The sequence below is a fragment of the Salvelinus fontinalis genome, chromosome 8 (assembly GCF_029448725.1).
Source record: "Salvelinus fontinalis isolate EN_2023a chromosome 8, ASM2944872v1, whole genome shotgun sequence".
NCBI lineage: Eukaryota > Metazoa > Chordata > Actinopteri > Salmoniformes > Salmonidae > Salvelinus > Salvelinus fontinalis.
In genome coordinates this window covers 3042594-3066048 of record NC_074672.1, presented here as the reverse complement: position 1 = coordinate 3066048, position 23455 = coordinate 3042594, and the positions used below count along the sequence as shown (strand labels likewise).

At 43.4% G+C, this 23455-nt stretch overlaps 1 protein-coding gene and 1 long non-coding RNA gene across 4 annotated transcripts in view; one reads left to right on the top strand and one right to left on the bottom strand.

The window, feature by feature from the left end:
- Window positions 1-1049: 1049 nt before the first annotated feature.
- On the top strand, window positions 1050-15789 carry LOC129860375 (uncharacterized). 2 transcript variants are annotated; one of them, XR_008760356.1, is made up of 4 exons: window positions 1050-1861; window positions 2188-2338; window positions 6113-8897; window positions 9749-15789. It is a non-coding gene; the product is annotated as an uncharacterized LOC129860375 (long non-coding RNA). The 2 variants fall into 2 exon arrangements; XR_008760355.1 differs by lacking the exon at window positions 9749-15789 and having other exon boundaries at window positions 1108-1861; window positions 6113-9276.
- Window positions 15790-15939: 150 nt separating this feature from the next.
- The window catches only part of LOC129860374 (leucine zipper putative tumor suppressor 2 homolog), a 40473-nt gene continuing 32957 nt past the window's right edge, over window positions 15940-23455 (bottom strand). For both annotated transcript variants that reach the window (XM_055930730.1, XM_055930731.1), the window contains 4 exons: window positions 22039-22632; window positions 21278-21865; window positions 20782-21051; window positions 15940-18213 (listed from right to left, as the gene is read on the bottom strand). In XM_055930730.1, coding sequence (XP_055786705.1) covers window positions 17473-18213; window positions 20782-21051; window positions 21278-21865; window positions 22039-22599 — 2160 coding nt within the window. In that variant the 5' untranslated portion in view covers window positions 22600-22632 and the 3' untranslated portion in view covers window positions 15940-17472. The remainder of the gene's footprint in view (window positions 18214-20781; window positions 21052-21277; window positions 21866-22038; window positions 22633-23455) is intronic.

The window sequence follows — 23455 nt, the reverse complement described above, 5'->3', positions numbered from 1 at the left end:
AGGTCAACAGAAAGTATTATTAAAGAGATGCTTTACATTGAAATAGAGATGCAGTAGTCCCAGAGTTAATGATCCAAGGTCAGTTTTGCATTTCAACTCCTGATTTATTATGTAACAATGTTAGAATAAAAAATAAAACCACAAGGCTTAAACATGCTCTCTCTCTCCATCTGTCGCTCATCTGCAGATATGTTTTGATGTGAGAGAGAGGATACCAGTCCCATCGCCACCTCACCCGCTTTAATTAAAGGTTTAAAAAAATCTATATTCTTCACAAGGGGACCCTCACTTTCCAGGAAGGATAACTGTACCTGTGTACACAGTCAGACTCAAGTAGAGTATTATGCCCAGCACTGGCAGTAGCTGCTGGCATCCATGCTTTCTAATGAAGACATGTCTGACTGAAAAAGGAAGGCACGATACAACATGATGCAATGCATTCAGTTGAGCATGAAAAGATGAACCATCAAATTATTTTACAGTATTTTTTAGAATGGACAATAATTAAGAGCTATGGATAAAGCATGCTTGTTTAAGAGTAAATAAACAAGTGGTTTAAGTTTCATGTGTCTGTTGATTTTCTTGTTTACCCGTCTGCTACAAGCCATCTCTGACTGTGGCCCCATACTGTACACAACACAGAGTGTGTTCAGGTGTCTATAATCAACTTTTCGCCCAAGGTATCCATCAGCCCAATTAAAAGTTGAATTGGATTTTACACTATACTGTGGACCTAAATGGTATATGTCTATATTAATATTTGAGCCTCCAAGGGCGTGAAAAGTAGACATGTTTGCACTTGAGTTTCTCATATTAACAGTCCTATGGCATCCATCCTGTATTGGGTACACTGTCATCATTGATGCAACAGCCAAACTGCAGTGGTGTTGCAATAATAATCATGTTTCCAATAGCCCACAATTTCCCTTTGCTGGTGATAACCTTTCCAATTCAAATGTTCTCATCCAGGACATATGTGCTCTTTGATATAGGGTGGTGATTGGGATCTGGGTCAGGTGTTGGTGAGATCATTAGTGGTGTGACTGCTGAGCAGTAACAGCGTGCACAATGGCTGAGGTCCCCTTTCCTCTCCAGCAATTCTGGGGAATGTGGCAGCTGCCTGCAGGGTGTGTCAGTGGATCCCGGTATATCTCTGTGCATTCTGTTCCCAACCAGAGGCAGTTCTCCCCTGATGTGTGTGACCCCAAAAATCTCTGTTATAACTTTTAACCCTAAACCCAAAAATAAGTCACAAACAAAACAAAACAAGCAGCATCCGGTTATTGATAGACCTCACAAACCATATTTCCATTTCAGTGCAATCATGCAGAATGATGGGTCATCTTGAGACTGCTGAGTGCAGTAAAATGTGTTTGCTAGTACCTGTGTGTGTGTGTTTCAAACTTAATGACCCCAGACCAGCAACTGAAATGTCATAGCAACCCAAACCACTGACTCCCTGCCAAATGTAATTTACAGCTGTATGGTCATAAATGACCGGTGGTAAATAGCATGTGCCATAACTCTATATCAAACAAGAGGTATTAGATACCCTACCAGCAAACCTTTTTCTATTTAAATTATTTATGGAATTATTTCACAGGCCTATAGAAAGCATAATTGAAGTGTTAAATGAGTTGAAATACAGACTTGTAAACATTTTTTATTTTTATTGTATAAATTTTTTCATTTATCCTTTTAACTAGTTAAGAAAAAATAATTGGTGACATATGTAGTTCAGGTTAAAATAAATGGAAATAAATGGTTTACTACTTGTTCTTACTACAAAACGTTCTCAACATGGTAGCACCGTTACCATGGAGATAAAATACATATCCTGACGCTCTGAACGAAAAGACAGGTTGGTCTGGTTTCAAAACACTTCTAGCTATTCCGAGGTAGTTTATCCTATTATAAAATAGTAACATTTAAGTAAACAATCCTATTTTGTGTCGAGGCATACTGTTTAAAATGTATTTACAAACTAATAGAAAAAAAATCGAAAACCTTGTTTTATTGTTCATAGTTAAGGTTGCTGAAAACTTGAGCTAAATGTGTCCATCCTCATAAAGTTTGTTATTTGACCAATACAAACCAGAAAAAGTAGAACATATGTTACCACTTGTCTTAGCTGCAAGACATTTGTAGCTATTGTGTTCATATACTATGGTATTCTCTTCCATAAAGGAAAATGGAGTCAGAATACTTGAAAAGGGGTATTGGAAAATGCATCATAGAAGGATTAGCTGGGGTGGCCGAGTATCGCCCCATGGACCCCATCGAATTTCTTGCACAGTGGATTTACAAGTATAAAGGAAACATGGACCATGAGAAGAGAGTGAGTAATGTTCTTGAAATATGTTGTTCCGTTTATTGCCAGTGGGGGGCAGCCTTTACCCAAATGTTGTCTAGACAATTTCACTGTTCCACTACGACAATGTTTATATTAGGCTGGACACATGACATTTTTAACAACGTTTTTTTCAGCTAAAAACTAGTTCATTGCATCCGCCGTGGAGCCCAGTTTCATAATAGTACCATATGCCCCAGCTGCTTTCCGTAGTTCTGAAGTAATCGCGAAAGAACAGGCCTTATGTTAAGGACATGTTTCACCCTGCCAGTTCATAATATTTATGTTGAGCACTGTGGCATCAATTCGCCTACCGACCGTTCTATTCACAGCCCAAGTTCTGCATCACACTACCTGTTTCGCAAATGCTTGCAATGAGACCTGCCCACGTATAGCTAGTAGGCTTGCCACCGGTAACTCATTATTAACAAGGTCGATTACTTGGTGAGCATGTACATTGGTCGCTTTAGTACACGTTGTGCTGAACCGCGGTGTTAGCGATGGCTTATTGCGATCAACCGTTACCGTAATCATCTTCTGGTCATGGTTAACCGTATTTGTTTTCAGAAAAAGGTGTAAACCTAAACAAAAAGCATGTCCCTGTCCTCTTTTTTTTCTAGAAATTGCCGATTTACTTAAGAAATAACCTTTTTATTTTGACGATTTGTTGTTTCTAAATGGCTGCTGATTAAATTGGTATGTGTCGAAATCTGTTCGTTCGTAGGCATCGAATTGAGCGAATGCTGCGCAGGTTCACTGAGTTGCAAACTAAATGAATATGTTTAGCTCATTGATTTGTAGATCTGATGCAGTTGCTACCTCAGATTATGAGCCTAGCAACTGTCGCGAATGAGTTATGTAGTACTCACAACAAGCCACAGGGAGGAGCAAGAGAGCAATAAACCCATACTGTTTTTTGCCTTAAAAACCCTAAACCTATTTAGCCCTAACCCCTAACAATAGGTATAACTTATTCTAGCCTTAACCCTAATTCTTGGGTAGGGTAACCTAGAACACTTTTAGAAACTATTTTAGTAATAATATTATGTTAGTAAATACCATTGTAGTAAAACATAGCATTTTGATAGTCCTTTTTGAAATCAAGACCAATGTAAGTATTTTGCTGCTGTTATTTTATTATATTTATTATTGCAAGGCAGAACATGTTTGATTTTTAAATGTGGTTTGAATTGGGTGACCTAGTAACCTCTGTGTGAAAGTCCAGCAATTGGCTGGGGTAGGTGGGGCAGGTTTGAGAATGATCACAGGAAAAATAAGAAAAATACACTTTATTTCTCAGCTGCCTTACTAATGTCTTTATGTGAATTAATAACTTTTAATTGCTAAATATTTCCAATAGATTGCAGGTGAAGACAACGAAGCATCAGTTATAGGCTATAGCGTCAATATGATTGACATAATATAACATGCAACCAAAGACTACATGTCCCATGATTTTCTAAAATGGTTACTCGTTAATTGACAGTTCTATATTTATATATATCCTACTCGATCAAGCGTAAGACCACAAATTAAATCTCAGAAGATCTGTTTTGGCTGGGGTTCAATACCTACTATTGTTTTTTTGTTTTTTTGCTCTCCCAAAAGCAACACAGGCCTAATACGAGATATTTTGCTTTGCTGAGCAGTTCGTTTTCAGAGTGTGCTGCCTGCCCGCCATGCCATGCTATCAGAGAATTAGACCTGTGAAAAATGAAAAGTGAAGTTCTTGCTAGTTCAAACCACAAAATGTACAACCCCAAAAAAAGGCAAACGGTAGAAGATAAATAGTAAGCTCGTTAAATAAAAGACTGCACTTTTTAGACATCCCTATTTCCCCAACACAATGGCAATGTCTGTATTTCACCAAATAACTCAAAATTGTTGTATTTTTATGTTTTGAAGTTTAACACAATTTCATTCAGGATAATCTATTCTTTCTAATGATGAAAGGGGATAAAAAAAAGTTGTGCCATTTCAGGGAAATGGAATTCTAAGTATCACTCCAGTCAGAAGAGGCTCTACGAAGGGTCGTTTCAATGAATTTGCTATGGCCTCGCGCTAGTGTTCCAGCTCAACCAACGCTCTTTGACCGTTTTTCAGACTTGGGTGAATTTTGACTCATTCTATTGTCCAGCCTATTTATATTTCTGAGCCTATACTGTCATCCAATATGTGTAGGTAAAAGGACTATAAAATGATTGACTATACAATGATAAGTATTGTGTTATTATTGATATTATACAGTTGAAGTCGGAAGTCTACGTACACTTTAGCCAAATACATTTAAACTCAGTTTTTCACAGTTTCTGACATTTAATCCTAGTAAAAATTCCCTGTCTTAGGTCAGTTAGAATCACTACTTTATTTTAAGAATGTGAAATGTCAGAATAATAGTAGAGAGAATGATTTATTTCAGGTTTTATTTCTTTTTTCACATTCCCAGTGGGTCAGAAGTTTACATACACTCAATTAGTATTTGGTAGCATTGCCTTTAAACTGTTTAACTTGGGTCAAACGTTTCGGGTAGCCTTCCACAAGCTTCCCACAATAAGTTGGGTGAATTTTGTCCCATTCCTCCTGACAGAGCTGGTGTAACTGAGTCAGGTTTGTAGGCCTCCTTGCTTGCACACGCCTTTTCAGTTCTGCCCACACATTTTCTATAGGATTGAGGTCAGAGCTTTGTGATGGCTACTCCAATACCTTGACTTTGTTGTCCTTAAGCCATTTTGCCACAACTTTGGAAGTATGCTTGGGGTCATTGTCCATTTGGAAGACGCATTTGTGACCAAGCTTTAACTCCCTGACTGATGTCTTGAGATGTTGCTTCAATATATCCACATCATTTTCCTCCCTCATGATGCCATCTATTTTGTGAAGTGCACCAGTCCCTCCTGCAGCAAAGCACCCCCACAGCATGATGCTGCCACCCCCGTGCTTCACGGTTGGGATGGTGTTCTTCGGCTTGCAAGCCTCCCCCTTTTTCCTCCAAACATAACGATGGTCATTATGGCCAAACAGTTCTATTTTTGTTTCATCAGACCAGAGAGCATTTCTCCAAAAAGTATAATCTTTGTCCCCATGTGCAGTTGCAAACCGTAGTCTGTTTTTTTTATGGCGGTTTTGGAGCAGTGGCTTCTTCCTTGCTGAGCATCATCTCTCGGAGACAGAAAGCATCTCCTTCCTGAGGGGTATGATGCCTGCGTGGTCCCATGGTCCTTATGCATGCGTACTATTGTTTGTACAGATGAACGTGGTATCTTCAGCCGTTTGGAAATTGCTCCCAAGGATGAACCAGACTTGTGGAGGTCTACAAAATTTTTTCTGAGGTCTTGGCTGATTTCTTTTGATTTCCCCATGATGTCAAGCAAAGAGACACTGAGTTTGAAGGTAGGCCTTGAAATACATCCACAAGTACACCTCCAATTGACTCAAATTATGTCAATTAGCCTATCAGAAGCTTCTAAAGCCATGACATAATTTTCTGGAATTGTCTAAGTTGTTTAAAGGCACAGTCAACTTAGTGTATGTCAACTTCTGACCCACCGGAATTGTGATCGTGAATTAAGTGAAATAATCTGTCTGTAAACAATTGTCGGAAAAATGACTTGTGTCATGCACAAAGTAGATGTCCTAACCGACTTGTCAAAACTATAGTTTGTTAACAAGACATTTGTGGAGTGGTTGAAAAACGAGTTTTAATGACTCCAACCTAAGTGTATGTAACTTCCGACTTCAACTGTACATCTCTGATCAATTCAGAAAAAGGCCTTCCAGCAGCAACTGGAGCAGGAGCATCAGAAAGCCATGGATGAGGCTGTGCACCAGAGGCAGATGGAGGAAAAATATAAGATCACAAGGGAGGTCCCAGAAGAAGAACCCATGTATGTATGCACATTTGTGGCCTGCTGGAGGTCATTTTGCAGGGCTCTGGCAGTGCACCTCCTTGCACTAAGGCGGAGGTAGCGGTCCTGCTGCTGGGTTGTTGCCCTCCTACGGCCTCCTCCACGTCTCCTGATGTACTGGCCTGTCTCCTGGTAGCGCCTGCATGCTCTGGACACTCCGCTGACAGACACAGCAAACCTTTTTGCCACAGTTCGCATTGATGTGCCATCCTGGATGAACTGCACTACCTGAGCCACTTGTGTGGGTTTTAGACTCCGTCTCATGCTACCACTAGAGTGAGAGCACCGCCAGCATTCAAAAGTGACCAAAACATCAGCCAGGAAGCATAGGAACTGAGAAGTGGTCTGTGGTCACCACCTGCAGAATCACTCCTGTTTTGGGGGTGTCTTGCTAATTGCCTATAATTTCCACCTTTTGTCTATTCCATTTGCAGAACAGCATGTGAAATTTATTGTCAATCAGTGTTGCTTCCTAAGTTGACAGTTTGATTTCACAGAAGTGTGATTGACTTGGAGTTACATTGTGTTGTTTAAGTGTTCCCTTTATTTTTTTGAGCAGTGTATATACAGTTGAAGTTGGAAGTTTACATACACCTTAGCCAAATACATTTAAACTCAGTTTTTCACAATTCCTGACATTTAATCCTAGTAAAAAGTCTCTGTCTTAGGTCAGTTAGGATCACCACTTTATTTTAAGAATGTGAAATGTGCAAAGCTGTCATCAAGGCAAATAAAGGTTGGCTATTTGAATAATCTCAAATGTAAAATACATTTTGATTTGTTTAACACTTTTTTGGTAACTACATGATTCCATATGTGTTATTTAATCGTTTTGATGACTTTTGACTGGTACATATACTTAAAAAAAATATTTTTTAAACACATATTTAACCCCTTTTTTAAGTCTGCACAAAACTTTACTTTATTTTTTTTCAACCGGTACCGGTTACCTTTCGACGAGTCCCGTGACACTTGTGGTCGTAGAGCAAAATGGAGAACACCATCGTGAGAGTCTCCCCTTTCCATGGGAGTGGTCATAATAGTTTTGTATGTCAAACCGTTCGGAACACTACCGATGTTTTCTGAGAAGATACATTTCCGGGATGTCTCATGGTCTGGCAAACACCGCTGTAGCTCTGCCACCTTTCACTGCAGATGCGGAAGTGCGCCATAGGCGGCTCTGGTGGATTGAGACGCATCCAATGCAAAAAAAAAAAAAAAACAGATATCTCTAGCTTAAACTGACAGATTTTGATGAGGATTTTTGTGACTATGTTACTTAGATTGAAGCACCGGTGCGTCAATTGACTCTAGGGGGATATTCATCCCGTCAACATATCAGCAGATATTTCAAGAGGAGCCTAAAGGGTCTGGTCAGACCACTTGGGTCATATCACCAGGTGTCATGGAGAATGAACCGTTGAAATCAGAGGTACCCACCACCTCCACCTACGAAAATGAGCAGGTCACTGAAGAAATTCGAGACGAAGATAACACAGAACGGGAGGTGACATCTTAACTGATCACACGAATACTGGGTGCCTTTGGTGGTTGCTATATTATCCTATCTTTCGCACCTCTATGTATCATTTAAGGGCTTTTCCGGTTCTATCCTTTTGCTGCTTCTGCACATTCTTTTAAAGGCTTGCCCTCTCCCTGAGGCTAAGAAATAAGGTTCGGAAAGGCTAGACTTTGCAGGCTAGAGCTGAGAGCGGAGACTAGAAATCTACAGATATGGATGAATTTCTGCAAGGATTCTAATGTTGTTTTGTATCACAAACTGGTCACCAGATGAATTATACACCTGAAACCAGTGAACCTGCTGATTCTACACAATTAAAAGACGAGTCAATCTCGGTACCAGAGAATGATGATGTCAAACCAGACGAGACTCGTTCTGACGGGACAAATGGAGGATCCACAAGATAAACACAAACCTCTTTCTCCTGAACATCAGGGCCAAAAAAAGGTGATGGCTTATACCCAACAAGGATTCAAATGAGGGGAATTAGAAATAACAAACTAGAAAATGAGATATGAAAGAACATGGAGGAATGTGTGCCAGACGAGAGAGGGAAGGATATCTAGACAAGACAGAAGGGATACATTGGACAGACAGAGAAAGTGAACAGATTACTGAAAAAATGATAGCCAGTGGGAGACAGTCAATGTTGTTTTCAGGACTGAATGATAGAAAAGAGAGTAGGAGCAAGAATAAAAGAAGCGGGAAAGCGAAGAATAATCCATGAGAAAAATATTTCTTTTTAGATTTTTGGCTTGTCAGAAAACACATATCAAACGTTCAGAGGGCTGCTGTCAGAAAAGAAACACCAGCAAATGAGGGAGGATAAGGGCATTCAATGAACTGAACCAAGACATTTTTTCCCAACAAACATTTTCAGCAGGTGATTGATGAACCTGATACACCTGAAACTAGTGAACCTGCTAATTCTACACGAGTACAGCCAACCTCAGGACCAGAGAATGATGATGTCCAACCAGACGAGAATCACTCAGGACCCACAAGAGAGAGACAAACCACCTTCATCTGACCATCAGGACCAAGAGAAGGCTCCATGTGACACATACCCAAGACAGATTGCAATTATTGATTATGATTTGGAATGTATTTTAGAGATATGGTGAGTATTTCCATCTTCTGTTTATTTCATTCAAGGAAGAAAATACAAAATAAATGGATGACAAACCAGGAAAAGAAAGAGGGAAATATCATGGAGAAATGAGTGCCGAAGAAGAAGATGTCTAGAAAATACAGTGAGGAATCAAGTCTGAAGGAGGAATGTGTTGTGAGGTGTTTAGCCAGCCAAGAGTTAAAAGACAGGGATCATAATCTCAGAGGAGGAGGAGATAGTGCATGTGATGTCAGAGAAACGTTACCCACAAAATGAGAGAGACAGGCTTAAAACATGGTTTCTTACTCAACATACTCAACATAGGAGACCGATGTGTGACACTATTGATCCCACACAAGAAGTCACAGCCTCTGAGGAGGGAGCGGAGATAGCGTGGGGGGGGGGGGGGGGGGGGGCACTTGAACACACCATGGAGAAGGTGAAACACTGAGAGGGCTTCTGTTTCGAGACACATTTACGCTGTACAACTACAATATCATGCATAAGATAAGATACATTATAATCAAGTGTAGAGGGAATGACTAAGGAATACAGGTATAAACAGGTTTAGTAATTTACAAATCTATAGCCTTAGCCGCGGGAAGATGTTTGTTGGTGGGGGTGCCGAATCTTTGGGGACCTGCGCTACAGGTGGCTATATCAGTCTGCTAATACAGGACTAGTAAAGGCCCAGTACACAAAAATTCAACATTTTGGCATTATTATTAATAGATAAAAATAAAAATAAATATCTGTTTTTTCAGGGGGGCGCTGGCCCAGCACCCCTGCTTCCCACGGCTATGTCAGTAACTTTCCAGTGAAGTGTGTCATTTCCATCTAAACCCTATTATGTTTTTCAGGAGGAAGAGGAGGACCAGTAAGATGTGGAATTTTGATTTTCCTGCATGACATTATCTGGACAAAGAAGCTTGTTCAAATGCAATGATAGCATAAAGATCTATATGTTCTAACATTCTACATCTGATTCCGTTTATTTCATTTATTAGGATCCCCATTAGCTACTGCACATGCAGCAGCTACTTTTCCTGGGGTCCACATAAAATGTGCAAATACATGACGAAGTACAGAACAGTAATAGACAAGAACAACATAAGATATTACATTAAATTCAAAAAAATTTTTTTAATCAAATAAAAGTTATATACAAGAAAGACACCAAGAGACAACAAAACTACTATTTACACACTATTCATATATAATATATACATATTCATATATACAGAGCAGTTAAATTCAATCTTTAAAAAGAGGAGAGGTGCTGTGATACAATATGTTTTTTTATCTGTATTTTAAAAAGGTAAACTTGTTTTTTGCCTGAGTAAACTCTGGTGGCAGAGCAGTCCACAATGACATGGCTCTATACATAACTGAGCAATGCATTAAATATGTTTTTGGTTTGGGTACCATGAAGAAACCCAAAGTGGTGTGCCATGGCGATTTTATCATGTCAATCTTGGTGGGGCAAAAGCAACCAATTTTTTTTTAGACGCATGACAGCAAAGCCACTACACAACATGTTATTATTTTATTAGGCCTGTGTGGTCTAAAAAGGAAGGACAATACAATTACGAAGATCCACTTTTATAGACAATATACCGAAGCACTGACGGCGCATTGCGCAAGCAAAACAACCCTGGGCAATATCAACTGGAATTACATGGGTCTATCTATACTACTGAACTTTTTGTTGAAAAATAATATTTGAATGGGAAGAGATTGTCATTGGATAACATGGTTACAGACCCAAAAATATTATTTACTATCCCCTCCTCGTGATAAAATGCACGTGAGATAACATAATACATAATGATGAATTAGATACTAATGAGATAGACCTACAGTGCATTTAGAAATTATTCAGACTCCTTCACTTTCCCCAAATTTTGTTACGTTTCAGGCTTATTCTAGTTCCCCCCTCTCAATCTACACACAATACCCCATAATGACGAAGCAAAAACTTTTTTTTGAATTTTTTGCAAATGTATAAAACATAAAAACAGAAATATAAAATTGACTCAGTACTTTGTTGAAGCACCTTTGGCAGCGATTACAACCTCGAGTCCTCTTGGGTATGACGCTACAAGCTTGGCACACTTGTATTTGGGGAATTTCTCCCATTCTTCTCTGCAGATCCTCTCAAGCTCTGTAAGGTTGGATTAAGGACATTCAGAGACTTGTCCCGAAGCCACGCCTGCATTGTCTTGGCTGTGTGCTTAGGTTCGTTGTCATGTTGAAAGGTGAACCTTCACCCCAGTCTGAGGTTCTGAGCGCTCAGAAACAGGTTTTCATCAAGGATCTCTGTACTTTGCTCCGTTCATCTTTCCCTCGATCCTTACTAGTCTCCCAGTCCCTGCTGCTAAACAACATCCCCACAGCATGATGCTGCCACCACTATGCTTCACCGTAGGGATGGTATTGGCCAGGTGATGATCGGAGCCTGGTTTCCTCCAGACCCGACGCTTGGCATTCAGGCCAAAGAGTTCAAACTTAGTTTCATCAGACCAGAGAATCTTGTTTCTCATAGTTTCAGAGTCCTTTAGGTGCCTTTTGGCAAACTCCAAGCGGGCTGTCATGTGCCTTTTACTGAGGAGTGGCTTCCGTCTGGCCACTACCATAAAGAACTGTTTAGTGGAGTGCTGCAGAGATTGTTGTCCTTCTGGAAGGTTCTCCCATCTCCACAGAGGATCTCTGGAGCTTTGTCAGAGTGCTCATCGGAATGGGAGAAAGTGTGCTTTATAGTATTTTTATTTACTGTACACTACAGTAGTTTGGATGCTTTACTAACATAACGTTGGTAACAGTGGATTCTATTACTAGGCAAAGTTGGTTTAACGTCGCTGTCCAATGACCTGACAAGCCGTAGGCGCGTGGGTGAAATCCTCCTCCATGATGTAATCGGAACTAGGAAAGTCAGAAATGTCCGACTTGATAACTGGTTGAACGCGCACTTTTATAACTGCAACCAGTTAGCAAGTCTGACATTTCCCAGTTTTCTAGTTCCAAGTAGTACGTGAACATGCCATTAGTCAGAGACACTGTATATAATGACGAGAGGGTCTTGTCTCCGCCCAAACAATGGGAGTCATTGTCCCAAAGGCGGTTGGTCTGCTTATCGCTGTATTCGCGCGTGGAAGCGATTTTGACGGGAGAGGACCCTCTCGCTTTGCCGCCATCTCTCTGGGTTAGTCCAAGGTATACATGGCATCGAAGCATGTGACATCCTGACTGTAATTTGGTCAGGCAGGTTGAGGAAAGTAAGCTCAAGAAACCATTATCAAAGAAACCATTATCAACAAGAACTTGGCTGTTCATCATAGCCCAACATTCAGTCTATATGAAATTGTAGCATGTTAGGAAATATTTGAGCAACATTTATCCCCATGAGTTCGCATATAACTTTTGGTTATTCAATTGGATGAGATATCTGACCTGCATGATATCTGACTTACAGTAGAGGTCAACCGATTATGATTTTAACACCGATACCGATTATTGGAGGACCAAAAAAAGCTGATACCGATTAAATCGGACGATTTTTATGTATAAACTCAGTAAAAAAAGAAACGTCTCTCACTGTCAACTGTGTTTATTTTCAGCAAACTTAACATGTGTAAATATTTGTATGAACATAACAAGATTCAACAACTGAGACATAAACTGAACAAGTTGCACAGACATGTAACTAACAGAAATTGAATAATGTGTCCCTGAACAAAGGGGGGGGGGTCAAAATCAAAGTAACAGTCAGTAGCTGGTGTGGCCACCAGCTGCATTAAGTACTGCTGTGCATCTCCTCCTCATGGACTGCACCAGATTTGCAAGTTCTTGCTGTGAGATGTTACACCACTCTTCCACCAAGGCACCTGCAAGTCTCCGGACATTTCTGGGGGGAATGGCCCTAGCCCTCAGAACACTGACACTCCTTCCTGTCTTGCAGGAAATCACACACAGAACGAGCAGTATGGCTGGTGGCATTGTCATGCTGGGGGGTCATGTCAGGATGAGCCTGCAGGAAGGGTACCACATGAGGGAGGAGGATGTCTTCCCTGTAACGCACAGCGTTGAGATTGCCTGCAATGACAACAAGCTCAGTCCGATGATGCTGTGACACACCGGCCCAGACCATGACGGACCCTCCACCTCCAAATCGATCCCGCTCCTGAGTACAGGCCTCGGTGTAACGTTCATTCCTTTCTTCCTCACCCCTGGTGAGACAAAACCGCAACTCGTCTGTGAAGAGCACTTGTTGTTGCCGGTGATGTCTGGTGAGGACCTGCCTTACAACAGGCCTATAAGCCCTCTGTCCAGCCTCTCTCAGTCTAATGCGGACAGTCTGAGCACTGATGGAGGGATTGTGCGTTCCTGGTGTAACTCTGGCAGTTGTTGTTGCCATCCTGTACCTGTCCCGCAGGTGTTGCCTCCTTACATGTGGTCTGCCACTTCGAGGACGATCAGCTGTCCGTCCTGTCTCCCTGTAGCACTGTCTTAGGCGTCTCACAGTACGGACATTGCAATGTATTGCCCTGGCCACATCTGCAAATCAAATCAAATGTATTTATATAGCCCTTCTTACATCAGCTGATATCTCAAAGTGCTGTACAGAAACCCAGCCCAAAACCCCAAACAGCAAGCAATGCAGGTGTAGAAGCACGGTGGCTAGGAAAAACTCCCTAGAAAGGCTAAAACCTAGGAAGAAACCTAGAGAGGAACTAGGCTATGAGGGATGGCCAGTCCTCTTCTGGCTGTGCCGGGTGGAGATTATAACAGAACATGGCTAAGATGTTCAAATGTTCATAAATGACCAGCATGGTCAAATAATAATAATCACAGTGGTTGTCGAGTGTTGAGAGTATCTCTACCGCTCCTGCTGTCTCTAGAGAGTTGAAAACAGCAGGTCTGGGACAGGTAGCAGGTCTGGGACAGGTAGCACGTCCGGCGAACAGGTCAGGGTTTCATAGCCGCAGGTAGAACAGTTGAAAGCAGCAGCACGGCCAGGTGGACTGGGGACAGCAAGGAGTCATCATGCCAGGTAGTCTCAGGTCTTCCGAGAGAGAAAGAGAGAATTAGAGAGTTCATACTTAAATTCACACAGGACACCGGTTAAGACAGGAGAAGTACTCCAGATATAACAGACTGACCCTAGCCCCCCGACACAAACTACTGCAGCATAAATACTGGAGGCTGAGACAGGAGGGGTCAGGAGACACTGTGTCCCCATCTGATGATACCCCCGGACAGGGCCAAACAGGCAGGATATAACCCCACCCACTTTGCCAAAGCACTGCCCTCACACCACGAGAGGGATATCTTCTACCACCAACTTACCATCCTGAGACAAGGCCTCGTATAGCCCACAAAGATCTCCGCCACGGCACAGCCCAAGGGGGGGCACCAACCCAGTCCTCATGCCTCCTTGCAGCATGCCCAAGGCACGTTCACGCAGATGAGCAGGGACCCTGGGCATCTTTCGTTTGGTGTTTTTCAGAGTCAGTAGAAAGGCCTCTTTAGTGTCCTAAGTTTTCATAACTGTGACCTTAATTGCCTACCATCTGTAAGCTGTTAGTGTCTTAACGACCGTTCCACAGGTGCATGTTCATTAATGTGTATGGTTCATTGAACAAGCATAGGAAACAGTGTAGGGCACAACTTAAGATCTTTGAAGTTATTTGGATTTTTACAAATTATCTTTGAAAGACGTTGTTACACGTGGTCTGCCACTGCGAGGACGATCAGCTGTCAGTCCGGTCTCCCTGTTCTTTTTTTTAATTGAACAAAACTTAGATCTCCTAAACCAGTGTTAACCTCAGACCTTATTTTTGGCGTTTCTCTAAAAACCCTACAAATTTTTTTTGGGGGGGGGGTAAATAGTGAAGACATCACAACTATGAAATAACACATAAGGAATCATGTAGTAACCAAAAAAGTGTTCATAGTTTATGTCTTCACTATTATTCTACAATGTAAAAGAATAGTACAAATAAAGAAAAACCCTGGAATGAGTAGGTGTGTCCAAACTTTGGACTGGTACTTTATATATTTACCCCCAAAAATATGGGGGATTGGAAATGGAGACAATTATATTGATGGGAGTAACACTCTATCTGCAATATTAAAGCTGACCTACCCCCTGATGTTGTAGTCCTTGACTAAAGACTGACTCACTTCACAGAAAAATGGGGTTTGGTTTGAAGTTCCAAGACCTAAAGCCTAGGAGCAACACAAACAGAAGCTCCACAGGCTATAGTGAAAAGTGAAGGTCTGAAGGAATTATGTGGGCTAATAGGAAACTTCTGTTCCCTCTATGGTGACCCAGGAGGATCTGACCAATCAAACAAGGGGAGGAAGCAACCTGCCGCCATGGGAACCAGCAGCCAGTGACTTGTGTGCTGTCCTAAAGCATCAAGCCACTCTGAGCCAATAGTAGACCAGTTCACACAATTCTTCCTTTTACATTAGTTGTTATGTTGTGTTATTTATCAGACACTTTTGTATATTATGCTAAATAAATATACACATCTATGTATAGACATTTCTTAGAATTATACTTAAATCATTAACACCGGCTAATTTATGCAAACTAATTTGAGTGCCTTCCAGGTCCCCTGTGAAGTGAACTAGTGGTTGTTTGTCTGAGCCAGTGTGGAGAGGTGGTTGGGAGTGCTGCTAGTGACCAGAAGATGGCAGGCTTAGATCACATCCACCTGTCAGTCATGAACATGTTGATATCAGTTGTAAACATGCCCTAAGTTTCTCAAATTCTTGGCGTCAAGAGAAGTGTGTACACAATCTAGATACAGGAGGAGAGTGACATGTTATCACAATGTACGTGTATAAACAGGGCTTAACATAATACAATAAAAGAGTATCTGATCATTTTTTACTTCTGTGGCTTGATGTTCCTTGTCTGAACCTAATAGAATCAACCATTCAATACATATGATAATTACAACTGTTTGATTAAATTATGTAACAGTTTGTCATAAAATGAAGTTTAGAGCCAACCATCAGTAATCCATTTGAAAAGCAGCTATTCGTTTTATCGTTCGTTTTATTAAAAACAGTCAGTTGGTACAAGAAATTTACAGCATGAAAATATACATTTAATGTAAAAAGATTGTACTGTAGAACCATGAGTAGCATTCACACATGGTTCTGTAAGGAACCAACAGGACATGTGACATTGCTTTGGTCTATTCACAGTGACTATGTTTATTTTGAAATAGATAATATCTCTAAGAAATCTATTATATTTCACCATATACGATGTCAGTATTAAGGATATCTACAATGAAGGGTTAACAGTGATAAGGGACATTTAAGTGTCATCCTCTTGTAAATGGGTGTGTTTTTTTATACAGAAGTTGATGAAAAGATAAGTCCTTATCATGGCCAGTCTAATTTAACTTGATAAAAGACGACGGGCTCTATTAAATCTGTGTCACTGAAGCGGTAGAGATTGCCCGATCGAAATGTAAAGGTCATTTTCGATTGATCCGACATGCACAGCGGTTACTGTGAATGCCGTCGCTGCTAACGCGGCAACGTTGCCTTTAAATTTAAATTACTCAAACGCGAAACTTCCGCAATTTGGATTGAATAGAGCCCGAAACGTCGCTCACTTAGTGCATGTCTCCTCTCACAGCCTGTACAAAAAGCACCTTCACAAACAGCCAGTGCAGCATACAAATATTGACAGAGAAATACAAAGATCCATAGATTCACCCATCCGTGCTTTTGTACTTTGGTGAAGGGAGATCAAAGTTAAAGTAGATTCTCTTCTCAATTAATAGAAAGCATATCCGAGTGTGCTTTAGTGACTTTTACCTTGAATTTCCACGGTGTCTGGTTTTCTAGCTCGAGATACTGTATAGATACAGACATTCAAGACCACTAAGGTCCATATTTAGATACTTAAAATGTGTCACGTGGAATGAGGAGGCTTTTGGTAATGGTAACATTGAAGCGGTTCCCTTTTTTTTGCCATTGACCCTGTAGTATCTGCATTGGACCTGTAGTATCTGAGAACATGCTGAAGAACACTAGTGTTATCAAGCTCTGCCTACCAAGTGAATAACGAGGAAGTACAAATTCCTAGGAAGAGAGCCGAGCCTCCCTATGTGTTTACATGATGTTCAGTGAGTAATTCTAGGAATAGCTTTATTTTATTTTTTTATGTATTCCCTCCACGCTGTACGAGACTCAACCGACTTCAAAATCACTCTCCCGGTTAGTGAACTCTCATTCAGCCACATCAGATCACCATGTCTGTGAGTGACAGAAGTGTGTGTCATTGTGTATGCATTCTTTCGTGTATGTGTGTGTATCGACATTAGCCAGTGAGAGCCAACCATACTAATGAGACAGTGAGACGGCGTGGAAAAGCAGGAACATACGGAGAGTAGACCAACTATAGACAGACTACTACATACTGTAGAGACCCTGAAGGAACCATAAGGAAGGATCCTGACCTACTAAGTCATTATAGCGGCTATCTGGATTCCTATAGACACTCCTAGGGGATCAGATGTATATTGGCTGACAGAGAGACGGAGGAGTGGTGGTGTCAGATCTCAGTAGCGGTGATCTCGTCAAAGTTGATCTCGTTGCCGCTGCCTTCATCCTGCTCCTCCAGCTCGTCCCGGGTCTCCAGTTCTAGACTGAGCTTGCGCAGCATGCGCTCCAGCGCCCGGTTCCTCCGGTACATCCCCACGTAGTTCTGCTGCAGCTGCTTCTGATACTGGATCACCTTGTCCTTTTCCTCCTGCCAGACCCTGTGCTCCTCCTCAAAGCTACACGCCTGCTCCTCTCCCCGCTGGCGTTCTGTGACTAACTCCGCCCTCAGATCGTTCATCTGCAGCCGGAGGCTCTGGAGGGCCTCGCTCTCATAGGCCCTGTCCTCGTTGCTCTCATAGGTCAACAAGCGTGGCTCCTCCCCCTCTGGGAAGGCCTGGCACTGCCTGCCTCCACCACCATTGTGGGCGGGGCTCTGGAAGCTTGTCTGATCGGTGGCGGAAGCACGGAGGCGAGCCGCCTCCTCCTCCAGTCGGCCCACCTTCTGGCGTAGGAGCTGGGCCTCACTCTTGCGGCGCTGCAGCTCGTTCTGGCATACCTCCAGTTCCATGATGCGCATGTGGCCGGCAGTGGTGGCCTCTTGCAGCAGGCTCTGGCTGGTGGTGAGCTCGCCACGGGAATCCCGAAGCTGTCCACGCAGCGAGACGATCTCCCCCATGCGCTGAGCCAGCTCCCCCTGGACATCTTTCATCTGCTGCTTCAGCAGGGAGATCTCCCCAGACTTCTGACACACCTGAATGAAACACAACTGGTTTCATATAGAGGAATCACACCACAAAAACCTGGGAATATGACAAGTATTCAGACCCCTTGACTTTTTCCACATTTTGTTACTTTACAGCCTTATTCTAAAATGTATTAAATATAACAATATACACACAATACCCCATAATGACAAAGTGAAAACAGGTTTTTAGAATTATTGACTTAAGTATTCAGACCCTTTGCTATGAGACTTAAAATTGAGCTCAGGTGCATCCTGTTTCCATTGATCATCCTTGATGTTTCTACAACTTGATTGGAGTCCACCTGTGGTAAATTCAATTGATTGGATATAATTTGGAAATATAAAGTTCTGTCTATATAAAGTCCCACAGTTGAAAGTGCATGACAGAGCAAAAACCAAGCCGTGAGGTCGAAGGAATTGTCCGTAGAGCTCGGGGACAGGATTGTGTCAAGGCACAGATCTGGGGAAGGGTACCAAAACATTTCTGCAGCATAGAAGGTCCCCAAGAGCACAGTGGCCTCCATCATTCTTAAATTGAAGAAGTTTAGAACCACCAAGAATCTTCATAGAGCTGGCAAACCGTCCAAACTGAGTAATCGGGGGAGAAGGACCTTGGTCAGGGAGGTGACTAAGAACCCGATGGTCACTCTGATAGAGCTGCAGAGTTCCTCTGTGGAGATGGGAGAACCTTGCAGAAGGACAGCCATCTCTGCAGTACTCCACCAATCAGGCCTTTATGGTAGAGTGGCCAGACAGAACCACTCCTCAGTAAAAGGCACATGAAAGCCCGCTTGAAGTTTGCCAAAAGGCACCTAAAAGACTCTCATACCATGAGAAACAAGATTCTCTGTTCTGATGAAACCAAGATTACACTCTTTAGCCTGAATGCTAAGCGTCACGTCTGGAGGAAACCTGGCACCATCCCTACGGTGAAGCATGGTGGTGGCAGCATCATGTTGTGGTGATGTTTTTCGGCAGCAGGGACTGGGAGACTAGTCAGGATCAAGGGAAAGATGAACGGACTAAAGTACAGAGAGATCCTTGATGAAAATCTGCTCCAGAGCACTCAGGACCTCAGACTAGGGCGAAGGTTCACCTTCCAACAGGACAACGCCTTTAAGCACACAGCCAAGACCAATGCAGGAGTGGCTTCGGGACAAGTCTCTGAATGTCCTGTAGTGGCCCAGCCAGAGCCCGGACTTGAACCCAATCGAACATCTCTGGAGAGACCTGAAAATAACTGTGCAGTGACGCTCCCCATCCAACCTGACAGAGCTTGAGAGGATCTGTAGAGAAGAATGGGAGAAACTACCCAAATACAGGTATGCCAAGCCTGTAGCATCATACCCAAGAAGACTCGAAGCTGTAATCGCTGCCAAAGGTGCTTCAACAAAGTACTGAGTAAAGGGTCTGAATACTTATGTAAATGTGATATATATATATACACATTTGTAAAAAAATTCTAAAAACCTGTTTTTACTTTGTCATTATGGGGTATTGTGTGTAGATTGATGAAGGAAAAAAACGATTACAAAAACTTTTTAGAATAAGGCTGTAACGTAACAAAATGTGGAAAAAGTCAAGGGGTCTGAATACTTTCCAAATGCACTGTATACTGTGTAAACATTGGAATATATTCCCTCATACACTGAGTGTACAAAACATTAGTAAGTCTTTCCATGACTTAGACTGACCAGGTGAATCCAGGAGAAAGCCATGATCCCTTATTGATGTAACTTGTTAAATCCACTTCAAATCAGTGTAGATGAAGGGGAGGAGACAGGTTAAAAGAAGGATCTTTAAGCCTTGGATTGCGTATGTGTGCCATTAAGAGGGTGAAGATTGAAGCGCTTTGGAACGGGGTATGGTAGTAGGTGCCAGGCGCACCAATTTGAGTGTGTCAAGAACTGCAACGCTGCTGTGTTTTTCACTTCACGCTCAACAGTTTCCCACGTGTATCAAGAATGGTTCACCACCCAAAAGACATCCAGCCATCTTGACACAACTGTAGGAAGCATGAGTCAACATGGGCCAGCATCCCTGTGGAACCTTGTTGAGTCCATGCCCCGACGAATTGAGGCTGTTCTGAGGGCAAAAGGGGGGTACAGCTCAATAATAGGAAAGTGTTCCTAATGTTTTGTACACTCGGTGTATGAGGGAATATATTAGAGAGAGCGCGGGGAGCTTGGTGTCTTTGTTACAATGTGATTGATGACGGTGGGACACCGTGCCAGGCTCTATCCTGCCAAACATGCCTGGGGAAGCATATTACTGAGGGTACCATTTATACTACACTATCAGTACCCCCATTGTACTGAATCATTTCATTGAAATTTCCTGTCCGACTGTGACAACAATTACTCAAAAGGAGTTACAGTAGCATTCATGGATTGTGTAAATTTCACTGTCTTTATTGTCTATACCAGAGTACCCGAGTAGACACATACTGCTAGCATTGGGGCAGACCCTCAGCCACTTCATCAACAAGATCTACAGAAGTGCCGAAGACCTAGGTAGGGACTAGACTAGGGGTGGATTTGGAATGGGGCCACAAACAGTGAGGGTCCATCTCACCTCCCACTTGGTCTCCTCCAGCCTGGACCCTAACTGAATCTTCTCGTGCTCGTAGGAGGTACAGCGCTCCTCCAGCTTCTCCCTCTCCTGCAGCAGCTGGCCGAAGTCCTCCTGGAGCTTCTTCTTCTCCTGTTTTAGCTGGAAGACCTGCAGCTGGAGCACCTGCTGGGCACGCTGGGCCTTCTGGGACTGGGTCTGCATCCGCGTGGCACAGCTCTGACGCAACTCCTCCAGCTCCAGCTCACAGCGCTTCTGCTTCTCCTCATAAACCTGGGGAAAGAGAGAAGACACGGGTTGGGTAGGTGAGGGTGGCATCGTGTGCGTGTGGTGATTGTAATGGTTTTAGTGTCCCAATAAGTCGTGGCATTTGTCATTGTGTGTCTGATGGTACATGGTGTGTGAGAGAGAGAGAGGAGCTTGGTGTCTTCATGCGTTTCAGAATATATGACAAGATAATGTGTCCAATGCTCTTTTGTCCATCTACCCCACCACGTACCTGGCATATAGCCACTTCGTTCTCGTCCAGGTTGTCTCGGAGCTGCTGCAGCTCCACGTCTCTCTCCCTCAGCTTATCCTCCAGGTCCCTCACTACCCCCTCGTACCCCCCCTCCACAGGGGCTGGCGAGCGCTCGCTCGACCCGCTGTCCGACAGGGGCTGGCCACGTCCGCTCACCGACCCTGTGCTCTTACTGGATGAGGAGCACCCACTGTCCGAGTTGGAGTGCCCGTGTGCGGTCTTCGTGGGCTCCAGGTGGGCACTGCCAGGCGGGTAGTCTGCGGGCGCCAGGATGTAGGGGATGCTGCCATAGGGGGGCAGGCTCGTCAGGGAATTCCGTCCCAAGTCAGACATGGAGCAGGTCTGGCTGCCCCCGCCCGTGTGGCGCCCGCCGCTGTAGGAGTTTTGATTCTCCGAGCAGGGCGGCAAGGTGTCCATCTGGCTACCAGGTGACAACAGGTTGAGGTTGTTCTGGCAGTCTGATAGACTGGCCCTGTCGTGGCGAGGGGAAAGGAACTGCATGGAGTTGTGACTCTTGGGGACGACGGGTTTGAAGGCAGTGGGCCGGATCACTGTTTTCTCCATGTTCTGAGAGGTGAGAGGGAAAGACCAAATGGTTTGTTGGGTAAGAGGTTGTAAATAATGGATATTCAGTGAATGTTTGATTCATTTCTTCTAATCGTGTTATTGTGAGAGTGGATTGATCTACTTCAAAGAGACTGAATGACTGTTCCATATAGCCTGGACAGGGCCACACTCACCTTCTCCAGCTTCCCTGACACGGGGACCAGTTTGGGAGGGGGTTCTTCCACGTTCCCGTTGAGGTTCCCAAGCTGCCGATCCTTGGCCTCCCCTGTGTCAATCCCGGTCCCAGGGCTTCCATGAACCACAGTGTTGTCATTCCAGTCTCCCACATAGTCCTGGTTCAGATACGAGTAATTCCCATTGGTCCCGCTGTCCTTACTGGTGCCAATCACCATCAAAGGCTTCCTGTTGCCAGGCGGAGTGAGGCTACTGAGCAGTGGATCCTGAGATGTGTCAAAGGAGGCCAGGCAGGAAGTGGCCCCCTTTGTGGTTCTGTGGAGCCTGGTGGCGCCCGGCTCAGGGACAACATTAACGGGCCGGTAGTGACGCACCAGGTGGGCCGGGCCGGGGCGCTGGGCGATAAGGCTGCTGACGGAGCCCATAGCCTCCTGGGAGTTGGAGGTGGAGGGGAGGTTGGGGGGTGTGTGGGGGGCAGAGGGGCGGTGGCAGGGGGTTCCGCTGAGGCTGGGGGTGTGGTGGCACTCAGCAGGGATGGACAGAGCCTGAACCAGAGCCATGATGGCTGCTGCTCAGTGGGACACCCACGCGATCTGGGGGACAGAGGGAGAAACAGGGGTACACATTGTCAAATGAATGGGAACTTTCAAAGTAGCAAAGCAATAACAAATCTTTACAGCAGGAATATATATCAGAGGGAGCATGTTTGGACTCTCGAACCATCCAGGGTCGTGTTAAGGAGAGCTCAGCATTCTGAACATTGTTCTATAGATACATGACTCCATGATTCCATAAATAATGTTCAGACATGCTTTGTTGTGATGTAAAATATTCAACATGACAGAAAATAATGTTTGTGAACTTTCTGTGACCCTGATAAAACCATAACTGCATGGATACAAATAAAATATGTTCTCCTCCTACAGTTAAATTAACATATGGTAGACATACAGTAGATTAAAAATAGACGAACAGACAGAGAGCAGCACAAACATTGGCTTCAGGACTCATATCGGAAATAGTCTCGGACACGATGCTCATGACGGGAAGCAACTGGCTGTCTCCCTACGTCCCTTCAACCTCCTTTCAAAACAACAACGTGCAAACTAGGGGGAGATAATTCAAACCGTAGGGCACTCAATTGGAAATGACATCTCTCATTAAAAAGTCAAAAGCCACTGTTCATGAACAGGTTAGTGAACAACTATTAGTGATTTGATTTATTAGGATCCCAATTAGCCGACTCCAGTGAGGTGGCAACCAACTCCTACCAACCAGTGATCTCATCTAAAATCAGATGATCTCCTCATCCAAACAGTGATACTACACAGTACACACACTGTGACTTCATCAGTCCCAAGGCACAGCGTTTGCCGGTGAAAGGAATACAATAGTAGACAGGACATAGGCCCGTGA